The 12,898-nt window shown below is 49.0% G+C and overlaps 1 protein-coding gene across 2 annotated transcripts; it reads right to left on the bottom strand.

Annotated features, from left to right (window-relative positions):
* Positions 1-347: 347 nt before the first annotated feature.
* Positions 348-11,133, bottom strand: LOC117191044 (protein Optix-like). 2 transcript variants are annotated; one of them, XM_033396012.1, is made up of 4 exons: positions 10,059-11,133; positions 8,789-8,907; positions 8,477-8,726; positions 348-1,750 (listed from the first exon to the last, which is right to left on the bottom strand). In XM_033396012.1, the coding sequence occupies exons 1-4, from the start codon at positions 10,343-10,345 to the stop codon at positions 928-930; spliced, it is 1,479 nt and encodes a 492-aa protein (XP_033251903.1). In that variant the 5' UTR covers positions 10,346-11,133; the 3' UTR covers positions 348-927. The 2 variants fall into 2 exon arrangements, with proteins under 2 accessions (XP_033251903.1, XP_033251904.1); XM_033396013.1 differs by lacking the exons at positions 8,477-8,726; positions 8,789-8,907; positions 10,059-11,133 and adding an exon at positions 1,827-1,903.
* Between the last annotated feature and the right edge of the window lie 1,765 nt (positions 11,134-12,898).

The raw sequence follows: 12,898 nt of genomic DNA, 5'->3' as shown, positions 1-12,898 counted from the left end.
AAAAGGAAGAGCAACAGGGGAAGAGAGAAATTTCCCGATCCTGTTGAAGTTTTTGGGAAATTATTTACTCCAGGGAATAGCGTTGGTCTTGAGGAAGGCTGAAAATGATAGCTGGCCAAGGCATTGATATGAGGAAATGGTTCAAGACATCCTTTAAGATCATGAATTAGTTTCTTCCCGAAAGAATAAGAAATATTATCAATTCAAAATGCCATTTAATTTGGTATGGTGTAACTTTTACTTAGGAGATGTCTTTGTTTAAAATTGATCTCTGATCTCTGATCCAAATTAAAACGTTGGGGTTCTTGGGGTTCCAATGTCCATGTCCAAAATCAAACAAGTTCGTATAATGATTTAAATTCTTAACTGTTCATTCGGTTTTTATTGCAATCTAAATGTATACGTAAGCTCTATGATTTGCATACTTAAACTCTATTTACAATTACGTACACACACAAAAATTTGAATGAAAACGTTTCGAATTCAAGTTCACATTCAGCTGCCCGAGTGCGCAAGTGGCAGGGCCTCTTTCTCTCTGTCTCTCTTCCTCTATAATATCGCTCTGGTTCCTGCACTATGCCTATCTGTAACTCGCTTTCCAACTGGCTTAAATGGCTTTGAAGAGTGTGCGACGCTTACGGTACGAGTGCTGTGGTACGAGTACTGGAACTTGCTGGATATATGGTAGGTAGGTAGGATAGGGTACGATATAGGGTAGGATTTCCGGATCAAAGATCTGGCTAAAGTCGATTTTGCTTGATTCAGTTATTGCTCGAACTGGAACTCGCTCCAATGATGCGCTTAACTAGATTTAACTTAGAATTAGAATTGAAACAATTTGAATAGCTGGGCCTTAGTGCTTCGGGGGGACAGGTATGGGGATGGGGATGCGGATGCGGATGGGGCGACACCTCAGACCCGCTGATATCATGTGATCTCTGGAGCACTGTGCTTCAGCTCGGGCGACGTTGAGAACGGCCTGTGCAGTAGCAATTGCCCGCTGTGGTGGTAGCCAGTGGTGGTCGCCTCGTGGTGATGATGGTTCACAGCACCGGGATTAGCTCCACCGCCTCCTGATCCCGCTCCTGCAGCGGCCGCTGCCACCGCCGTCGAGTTGAGCTTCTCTGGGGAGTTGATTCGCAGCTTGGGTGGCGGTGGGTGCTGCTGGGCGTGGCTGGGCACGCACTCCACATAGGCCGCATAGCCGGGATGATGCAGAGGCGGTGCCCCGCCGGAGCCTCCGTTCAAGGCCAGCGGCTGGGGCAGCTGTGGCAGCTGCGGATGCGGCCGCAGGACAATGGGCTGGATGGGGAACTGCTGCGAAATTTCCTTCAGGTTGCTAAAGCTTTGCAGGTAGCAGCCGGCACTGAATAGACTGGTGGCCGCATCCAGCTTGAAGGGCGGCAGACAGCCCGGTCCGGGCAGCGGAGGAACACCCCCACCAGCACCCGCTCCACCGAACACCACTCCGCTGTGGGGCAGCTGGGGAGGGGTCAGGCCGGGCGAGGCCAGAGGAAGGGAGCTGCTCAGATCCCGCGGCTTGTCGTCATCCACGCTGAGGCTCTCATCGCGGTCGTTGGCTCCATTCGAAGTGCTCCCGGGGCTGTGTTGCAGCTGCAGGCTGCTGGGCACGGGCGAGTGGGTGCCCAGCGAGATGTCCGAGTCGGAGCTGTCCGAAGGCGTGGGTGAGGCAGCCCCATCTGCACGCCGGCTGCGGCAGCCCATGCCCGAGTTCTGGTTGTGCTGGAGGCTACAATGAAAGGAATGGTTTAGTGGGGGTTTCTCTAATATATACTAATGGATGTATAGATACATAAATCCTTTACCCCATAATACATTATTAGGAAGAAGGAGCTACCTTCTTTATTCTGCTGATAGCATACCATTCATGGCATACTTGATCAGATGACTATATCCTCAATAATTGCCATAGAAAATAACCATTTAAAAATGTCTCTTTATATCTATCGGACCACTATATCATATAGCTGTCATGTGAACATTTTTTCTGCAAAGGTATTCAATGCGGTTTCCGGTGCTTGTTTCAGAGCAATAATAATTGATCGAATGGCTAATAGAATTAGATCGGTTCCCAAGCCCCACTCGACAGGCAATCACTTCTTCTGCTCTCACAGACCCGTCGCTCCGTCGCTCCATCGCGATTTTCCGCTCTTCCACCTTTTGATGGACTCCGATCTGGGACTTTCATTGCATTGGCATCGGCATAGGCATCGTTAATTAGTCGATGGCCGACAGTTGCAGTGGCTGTGGCTTGACGTCCATTAAGGCGGCTCATTTGTCGCTGCCCTCCAGCGGCAGGGGGTCAAAAGGAGCAGGGGGGAAGAGGAGGAAGAGCAGCAGAAGGAGGCGACTCCAACTCCGTTTGCCTCATAAATCTGACACAACTTTCACACATGCTGTGAGATAAATTGTCTGTGGCCAAAACAAAAGACTCGCCATCCGACCAGAAGATGACTTGATTAGCCGCCATAGATTCGACACCAGCAGCGAGACAGAGACGGAGACAGAGACAGACTGGCAGGAGGTGAAGGAGAAGGGGGAGAAGCATTCTCATATACATCATCATTTGCTATCGCGCCATGACTCCTGCAATGTCATAATTATCGGTAAGGATTCGCTCAAGTTGCCGCAATTTGTTCACCACACTCCGCCCCGCCGCTGATCCTTGAGCGGCTCGTGTCGTGTGATTAATGGAGCATCACTTGCACTACCAACAGCACCATTGGGCACCACTGGACCCGGGAGCAGGGACACTGGCACAGTTGTCTTTCGCCTTCGAGGGGAGCATTAAATCGTTTAGTTGCCTAATGTGCCAACTTGATGGATCACTCTTCGTCTTCCCACTGCCACAGCACCTGCCCCTGACCCTGTCCCCTGTTCCCCGTTCTCCTTTCCCGGCTAAGATGAATTGTTAGCAAAACAATCAGGGGAGCAGCATGGGGATAGATGTGCTGTGACTAGGGGAGACTACCCGCTGTTGGGATACTCCAGAAAAGGGGCCTAAGACGACGATTAGAAAGGTTTTTTTGCCTCTGATTTTTGGTAATTGGATCCCTCCAACGATGGGAAAGTAATGGAAATCTGTGTGCGGTGGGTCGGCGGTATGAAACCTTAGCCCTCGGCGGTAGCACAACACACAAATGTGGAGCGAAGGATGCTCCTTCTTCCTTCTGGTAAGTAGCCAACAGTTTTGGCACAGGCGACTCAAGGCCACTTTTGGGCTCCATTGGGAGCATCGCATCGCTTGGCTTGCCTCGGCACGCTTGGCTTGAGCCAAGAAACCGAAAGCTTGGATACACGAATCTGATATATATTTTCCACACAATTGACTTGTCAGGGCACAGGAGGAGGCGGCGGAGGAGGAGGAGGAGGAAGAGCAGGCATCAGTAGGCAGGGGCAAAGGGTTGACTGAAATCGGATACCGTGTGGCACCTAACCTAACCGAAATGACACGTATGTAATTACCCGCTTGGACATGACCAGTCAGAGAAAGGCTGGCTGGCTGGAAACCCGAGAAGAGAAGCATTGAAATGTTCTTTAATCGTCTCATGTCAGAAGATGGAGATTCCGACTCGGATTCAATACGAATCAAATCCAAACGAAACAAAACCCATTCAGCCTGCAGAAGAATGCTGGTAACATGATCCGCAAGACCAACAAAAGACTCTCGCTGCGATTTAAATATGGCTTAAAGACCAGAGCCAGAAACAGAGACAGAGCCAGACAATCAGAGACAGAACCAGCTAGAGGGAGTCCTTTGGCAGGCCCACTCTTTGAAGTAGAGGTAACTCTCCACGGGAGCAGCAATGTCAATAGCAGTCGGTACCAAATCAGGCAGAATATTGCATCGCCTTGCGAGGCATTTCGATAATTGTGTCAATTCAAATTGAATGCTCTAAATTGTGTAAATATTTAGACAAGCCTGAGCATCGCTGGCTGGCCTGGCCCGGCCCGGCCCGGCCCTGAGAGCCATTTCCAGCCTGTCCCAGCTCCCGAGGGGTTTCTGTTTCTGTTTCCGTGTCTCTGGAGTGGCGGACCTAAATGCAATCAACATTTATTTTTGCTCTTTCTGCCTGAGTTCTGGAGAGATCTGTTGACAAACGGGATTTAAATTTGTTCGCCTTTGAATTTGAATATTTGCAACCCCCTCTGGGTCGAAATGTGACCCGCTCCTCCCCTCCCTTCCCCCCACTCCCTCTATCACTTGTCAATTGAACAAAGGCTACATCCGGTGTTGCCTGCTCAGCCATCGATGAAGAGCGAGTGCTGTGCTCCGATGATGATGATGACTCTGAGCCTGACTTCTTATTAATTTCTTTAATACACTTTCTATACTGCATTGAAGTGTCCGACTTCTCATTCAACTCATTCTTCTTTGAGTCCCAGCTTCCCATCGTCAGCTCCATCTCTGGCTCCTGCTCCCATTGCATGCAGCATGTTGTATATTTTTCTCACAAGCCACCGAAAAACGGTAGTTGGTGTCGGAGCTGGAGCTGGAGTCGGAGCTCCCTCACGGGGGCTTCCATCACGGCATCATGGGTATGGGTACTTATGTGGCTCGAGTGCCCTGTCCGAGCGCTCAGACAAGTGCCCACTCGGACTCGGATATTGACAATGGGCCGGTGTGGATGTGGATCTGCTTCTGCTGTTGGCGATGCTGATGCTTCTGCATCTTCCTTTCTTCATTAAAATTCGGGTTCGAGTTCGAGTCGCTGAGATGTTCGGATGCTGGGAAATCGATGGGCAAAACCTCTTCAAATTTAGTGGCAGCTTCTTGTCCTTATGCCTCTCTCCCTCAAGCCTGTATCTCGCTCTCCCTCTCTTTTCCGCTTGTGGATGTATCTGTATCTTTACGAGTATATGCCCAGTCCTCTCCCCAAGTGTCCGCAAGTGCGTGTTTGTTATTTTGATTGATAATTGACATTTACAACATATTCGTTGTATGTTCAGTTTAATTACACTCCGGGTTTTCCCATTCATTCGCTCACAATTCCAATCCCAATCCCAAGAACCCGAACCCGAACCCAAATGCTGGTTGATTTGATTTCTGTTGGCACATTTCATGTTCTGGGTTTGACAAATTGCTGTTCCCACTCCCTGCTCCACTCTCAGACACCCGCCCACTGTGCCCCTAATTTGGCCATCGACTCTGCTCCGCTGCTTCGCTGCTGGAGCATCCGTCCATCTGTGTGGGCGAATCTCCAGTGGCTGTCCACGAGCCAAGCATTTCGGTTTCGTGTAATTCACGCAATAAAACAATTGCGGCGTGGCAGTGGCAGGGGCAGGGGCAGGGGCAGAAGCACACATTCTGTAGCTGGTTTATCCGAGAGCCGAACCGAGCCTCAGCCTCAGCCTCATATCGCTGTCGTGCATCATCAAGTGGCAATTGTAATTGATAAAAATCAAGTCTATGGCTGGGCTAATGGCCTGAGTCGTCGCGTTTTTTGCCAAGAATTTAAGCTTCTTCGAATTCTGGTTTCTAATTTCTCATTTCTAATGTGAAATATGAGTCAGCATCAGTTTTAATTGCTGACTGATTGCGGAATCAATATCGGAATGAATGCTTGATTAATTCAGCTATAATCGCCCCTTTCTCTCATGATATCCCTGCCACACTGCCACTCTGCCATGATTTGTACGCTTCAAGGTCCTGCCTCCATATCTGGGGCTATCTGTTGGATACAGGTACAACTCTCCCATTCACATCATTGCCGCTGGCTCCCTTGTCAGAATTCTTGTATAATGTGCTGCAATCTTGATTTTGAATAGCTTGCAACTGCAACTGCCACTGCCACTGAGCAACTGTAGTACTTGGCAGTCGGAGGCATCAGAGCATGACAAGTTTCCGCTGACGCGAACAGAGTTTGAGTCAAGTTGAGTCGATCAATCTCTGATGTCTTAATTACTCAATTCGGGAGCAGACGCTGCGCCGAGCTGCCTTTCTCTGTGGAGCCTTTCTAATGCTTGAAGCGCGGAATAGCCGTCAGTGGAAGTTGCTTATTTTATTGATTTACCATCTTAACTGGAGCCACAGCCTGGCTCCTTCTTCCACCACGATCTTGTTTTGCTTGGGCCGACAGCTGCATCGCCAACTCCAGCTGCTCTGTCTGTCCGTGTCCGTGTGTCGCCCCTCGTTTGCACAAGTGCAGTAGCAAAAATGTTAAAAATTGCAACAGTCAGCGCCTGTTCTCTGCCAGGTCTGAGGCTTTAGGTCTGGGTCTGAGTCTGCGTTCTGGTGAGATTGGTCTGACACTGCCCCTGCCCCGGCCCCGGCCCCTGTCCTGCCCTGCCCTGTCCTGTCCTCCGGAATCCCCTTCATATTCTGCTGTCTGATATCGCCTGGCGCTGTCGAAGTGGTTGTTCGCCGTCGCTGGGGCATATGAACGGCTTTTAATTTCTTATTTTTATACCCGATACTCAAAATGAGTATTGGGGTATATTAGATTTGTGGTAAAAGTGGATGTGTGTAACGTCCAGAAGGAATCGTTTCCGACCCCATAAAGTATATATATTCTTGATCAGCATCAATAGCCGAGTCGATTGAGCCATGTCTGTCTGTCCGTCTGTCCGTCCGTCCGACTGTCCGTCTGTCCGTCCCCTTCAGCGCCTAGTGCTCAAAGACTATAAGAGCTAGAGCAACGATGTTTTGGATCCAGACTTCTGTGATATGTCACTGCTACAAAAATATTTCAAAACTTCGCCCCGCCCACTACCGCCCCCACAAAGGACGAAAGTCTGTGGCATCCACAATTTTAAAGATATGAGAAAACCAAAAACGTAGAATTGTAGAGAATGACCATATCTTTAAGACTGCGGAATCTGAATTGGATCGTATTATTATTATAGCCAGCATCAAGAAAACAATTTCATTTTTTCTCGCCCTGTCTCTCTCTAACACACACGTAGCATAGGCGGCTTTGCTTAAAGTAAAACATTAGCGCCTAGATCTCAGAGACTACAAAAGCTAGAGCAACCAAATTTGGTATCCACACTCCAAATATATCGGACCGAGACGAGTTTGTTTCAAAATTTCGCCACACCCCCTTCCGCCCCCGCAAAGGACGAAAATCTGGGGATATTCAAACATCTCAGAGACTATTAAGGCTAGAGTAACGAAATTCGGTATCCGCACTCCTGTTAGATCTTACTATAAAACGTGTATCTCAAAATTTCGCCCCACCCCCTTTCGCCCACACAAAAGACGAAAATCTGTTGCATCCACAATATTGCACATTCGAGAAAACTAAAAACGCAGAATCATAGATAATGACCATATCTATCAGACTGCTAAATCTGGATCAGATCGGATCATTTTGATACCCAAAAGGAACAAATCAATTTGCACTGGCTACGCAGCGCCCGACGTCACGCTCAGACTGATTTTCTGTCTCTCTCGCACGCACTCTTTGTCGTGTCGTTTAATATTAGCGGCGTCTGCCGGAGGAGAGCCATACTGACTTAGTATCGGGTATAACTGTAGAGTTGCGGTGTCCGCAGCAACTCACAACGTTCCCCCTCGTTTTTTTTTGTTTTTTGGGGTTATTCGATTTCGAGCATGGATTGTGGCTTATGTGAATCTTGACTGGCGCTTTGTGCAGATTCATTCAATTTGAGACGAGGCCGAGGCTGCTCATAACTTAATAAACACGGCCCCCGGATCCGATGGGATCTGGGCATCTCGGCTCTTCAAGATCTCCGAAGAATGCCAAATGTTGTCTCGATTTCTTTTACTTTTACTTTTCCTTTTCCACCTCCCGATCGTTTCATTTTTTCCGTTTTCGGTTAGCAGGTAGAACTTGAAATATCTGCAGGAGCAGCCTGGCACTTGAGTGGACTACGATTTCGACTCCGGCTCCGTCCTGGCTTTTCTTGCAGTGTCATTCCACTTAGCTTGCCTCCTCCTCCTCCTCCTCCTTTTTGGGCATCTTCTGTGCGGGAGTTTTAACTTCTTTGCCCCTTCATTCCCGATCTCTCGATCCCTCGATCTCTGTCTCTGGTCATATTTTGCAAGCGGTTGCACCTTTCCAGGTGAAGCATGAGCTGCGTTTACATTGTCATCGTTATCATCATTGCATTCATATTCATCGTCATCGTCATCATCATCATCATCATCATCTTTATCGTCATCGTCGGCGGCGGTCATTTTAATGTGGCCAAAAAGCGACGATCGCAACAAACAGCAGAAATCGAGAACGCTTCACTGAGTGCCGCCACCGCCACCGCCGCTGCCACTGCCACATATGAGTATCGGCACGGATCAATGAAATGGAAACGCTCCTGTATGGCCCCTACTCCCCCAGCGATCTCCAGCAACCCACTGGGCCGCTTAGAAGGAGATGATATCGTTTTACCTAGTCCATCTCGAGTTACCTTCTAGCTGGAGCTGGAGATGGAGCTGGGTCTGGGGCTACTATTGGATAATTGACCCCCGGGAAGATGTTGCGGTGGAACTTACCGATTCTTGGCAGCAGCAGCCCGATCCCGTTGACGGCGATTCTTGAACCAGTTGCCCACTTGCGTGGGATTGAGGCCGGTGGCCTTGGCCAGCTCCCGCTTCTTGGTGGGGTTCGGATAGGGATCCTGTAGGTACCATTCGCGCAGTAGGCTCCTCGTGCGCTCCTTGAAGCAGTGCGTCTTCTGTTCGCCATCCCAGATGGTCGGTGGAAGGGGAAACTTTTTGCGCACTCGATACTTGTCAACGGGGCCTGTAAATGGCAGGTTCTAATGAATGGTGGCTCCCTTCACAGAGTCCAGAATCTGCACTCACCTAGGGAGCGACCGCGCAACTTCTCGGCCTCGATGTAGTGGGCCTCCAGCCACATGGCCTGCAGCTTGCCATAGGATGCCTTAGTAAATTTATGATTCTCTATTATTGCATAAAGTTCCCTGAAATATATAGAGATATAGAACGATATGCAGATGGAGTCAAAGTCAAAAAAAGGAGGAGTTGCCAGCAGAGATTTTAACCCCATCGACCGCCCTCTGGGAACACTGCTGCGATGTCCTGCTGCGAAGCCATTCCATCCCCCTGCTCAGGGGCCAAGTCGGCCATATGTATTTTGAAACAATTTCATAAGTATTTATTGTCGTCACTGCCGTTGACAGCTCAGCTGAGTACGTCAAATGATTTTAATTGGAAGTCGTTTATTTGCCAAGTCAAAGCAATCAAATCACTTGCCACAGCAGATCCGTATATGCATATGTACTCCTACATATACGTATATGTACATATGTTTTATACGACTATCACATTGATTGATTGTAGTCAGATTTGATAGCTGCAGCCCCATTTGATTTGTCATAGACGAGATGCAAAAACCTGATGCAACCGTAAATAGAGGCGAATACTAGCGACCGATCGGATAATTGTCTATATCGATAGCCGCTGCATCGAGACCTGTTTGACCACCTGGCTCACTGGTAACTGGAATTCGCGGATAGCCGAGCTGCTAAGTGGGTCTATTGCTTGTCTATCTGCTGAGCCATACACAGATTCCCACTATCCCCCATTTGGGCCAATTTCTGGCGATCCTTTTGTGATCGCAGCCCATTGAAACCCAATTTCGATTGGAATGAACTGTTTCCGGCTTTCTTAGATATACAAATGTAATGTGAGAATATATTTTGAGTGTGGCGACGGAAGCCGCAACATCAGGCCGACCAGAAAGCGTACCCACGTCCATTCCAATCCCCATTCCCATTCCTGTACCCCGATCCCTGCAGCCTTGGATTCACGAGTATTGTTCGGTCGGTCGGTGTTTTATTAATCAAGCCTGCTCCACTTGGCTTTCGGATGGCAGCGAGTTCTTTAATTAGTAAATTAATTCCTTTGTTTATTAATTTAGGAGCTCATTGTGCTCTCATTACGGCCGAGGCACAAAGCTCGACGGGGAAAACTATCGAATAACCAAGCGACGGATCAGAACAGATCTGATCGGGTCGGGTTGGGTCGGGGTTAATCAGGGAGGCTGCCTCTGCCCCTGCCGTCGATGAGGTTATTTGATCTGGGGGCTTTTGTCTGAGGAATGGAATCCTACCTGAAGTTACCAACATGATAGGCGACCACTGCCCGGGCCCGGAGCACCGCCTCGCAGTTGAGTATCTCGTGCATGTTTGGCAGGGCGACGGGCAGACTCCAGAGGAACCGGGCCAGCCGCTCGATGTCGCCCGAGTCCTCCAGGGTCTTGCAGACGATCTCCACCTGGGCGGCGGAGAAGGCGAGTGTGGGCACCGCCAGTATCGGACTGGGCGCTATAATCTGGTGGTGTGTGGGCGAGAAGCTCTCTGGAGGCGGCTGTTTGCCCTCCGTCGGTCCAACGGCCATTTTATTCGTTGAATCCACTGTGAACGAATTCGCATACTATTCTGCACCGAAACGAAGCAATCTTGCTTGCCACCAACACCAACTTGACCAGATTACCAGATTGCCAGAGAGTCGAGTCCTTAGTGCGAGTCCTAGGGTGTTGCTGGATTATCTTCACTTGTAAACTTCACTGAACTTTCGAGCACTGAACACGGGGGGAAGTCGTCGTCTATATCCACGGGTGTATGTACACTTAAATGTGTTAGCACTTCAGGAGAGGTTTTGGATTTGGATTTGGAAACATTTAAGTGGTTGGATCACTCGCGCGTGGGAGGACAGCGATCGACTGGAGGATGTGGATAAGGAGGTGACCACCGCGTTGGACGCACTACTGGCGGTGTCGGCGTGCGAATCCAAATGAATGCCAATGAGCCAGCTCATGAATGCGATACCCGGTCCCGGTTAACGAGTGCGAGTGCGAGTACGAGTGCGAGTCCGATTCGATGAGACTGCAGAAATGCTCTTCCAAATCCACTTTGTATCCAAGCCTCCAACGGAAGGGGGCTGAGGCTGAGGTTGAGGCTGGGGCTGGGGCCGGGATTGTGACTGGGCGTGCTATTGATATAGCCGAGCAAACCGATCAGCCAACCGAGGTACCGAGCGACCAACCAAACGGCCAACCGAGCGGGCAAAAAATACGTCAAATAATGGTCTTGTAACTGAGCTGCCTACTATGCGACGGGAACGGTACGGAACGGAACGGCAGCAGCAGTGGCAGCAGTAGCAGTAGCAGCAGCAGATACAGCAATAGCAACAGCAACAGCAACAGCTACAGCAGCGGCAGTGGCAGTAGCAGTAGCACAACAATGACGCGCCACAGATACAGATACTCTGGCAGCTAGCTTAGGCTACTGCTACTACTGCCGCTTGCCGCCTGCCAGCTGCAGAAACGGATACACAGATACAGATACAGATACAGCTACAGATATGGTAACAGAAACGAGTTGCCACCAATACCAGCCCAAAGACCAGTTTGCTACCGAGTCCATGTACCAGACACGCACACAGATACTCCGATCCGAACACAGATACAGATACGGATACTGAAACACCACCAGACCCAGTTGCCCTCTGCGGCAGTGCGGCAGTGGGCGTGGTTCGTGTTCGCGTTCGTGTTGCTGCTGCTGATGCCTTCTCGCTTTGATCAACGTCATTCGACACCAAACCGGGCTCTGCTGCCATCTCGCTCTGGCGGTTGCGGTGGTGGCAGTGGCAGTGGCAGTCGCCGTTTCTTGGGTCTCGTTTAAATGAAATGTATATAAACCCTACACACGCACACACTTACACCAGGGCACATACTGTTGCATTTGCAGAATAACAACAGGGTCTACAATCGGGGTTAGGAATGGTGATGGAGATGGTGGAGGGCAGTGCTCGGGGTAGAGCGGACTGGAGTGGCATGATGAGGCAGAGGCAGCTCTGATATTGATAAAGAAATCAAATAAAACATCCAGGAAGAGGCAGTCAGAAGGGCAGGCGGGAGTACAGTGGTTTCGAGCAGCTAAATTGTATGTAAATTATTCATGGGAAAAGCTACCCGTACTTTCATATATGGGGATTAGGGAATGATTAAATGTTGAATTATTTGAATAAAGTCTGGGTAGAAGTATAAATATATTGTATATTTATAATCACAGGCCAATCAATGTATGATGTTTGATTACATTTGTCTTCATTATACCCGATACTCAAAATGAGTATTGGGGTATATTAGATTTGTGGTAAAAGTGGATGTGTGTAACGTCCAGAAGAAATCGTTTCCGACCCCATAAAGTATATATATTCTTGATCAGCATCAATAGCCGAGTCGATTGAGCCCTGTCTGTCTGTCCGTCCGTCCGTCTGTCCGTCTGTCCGTCCACTTCAGCGCCTAGTGCTCAAAGACTATAAGAGCTAGAGCAACGTTGTTTTGGATCCAGACTTCTGTGATATGTCACTGCTACAAAAATATTTCAAAACTTCGCCCCGCCCACTTCCGCCCCCACAAAGGACGAAAATCTGTGGCATCCACATTTTTAAAGATACGATAAAACCAAAAACGCAGAATCGTAGAGGATGACTATATGTTTTAGAATGTAAGATCTCAACCAGATCGTATAATTATTATAGCCAGAATCAAGAAAACAATTTCATTCTTTCTCGCCCTGTCTCTCTCTAACACACAGGTTTCATCGTCGGCTTTGCCAATTGCAAAATATGAGTTCAAGGATCTCAGAGCCTATAAGAGCCAGAGCAACCAAATTTGGTATCCACACTCCTGTGATATCGGACCTTGACCGTTTCGTGTCCAAATTTCGCCACACCCCCTTCCGCCCCCGCAAAGGACGAAAATCTGGGGCATCCACAAATCTCAGAGACTGTTAAGGCTAGAGTAACCCAATTTGGTATCCGCACTTCTGTTAGATCTCACTATAAAACGTATATCTCAGAATATCGCCCCACCCCTTTCCGCCCCCACAAAGGACGAAAATCTGTTGCATCCACAATATTGCAGATTCGAGAAAACTAAAAACG

Source organism: Drosophila miranda (assembly GCF_003369915.1).
Source record: "Drosophila miranda strain MSH22 chromosome Y unlocalized genomic scaffold, D.miranda_PacBio2.1 Contig_Y1_pilon, whole genome shotgun sequence".
Classification (NCBI taxonomy): domain Eukaryota; kingdom Metazoa; phylum Arthropoda; class Insecta; order Diptera; family Drosophilidae; genus Drosophila; species Drosophila miranda.
Note: the sequence above shows the minus strand (reverse complement) of the source record. Positions and strands in the feature narration are given on the sequence as shown.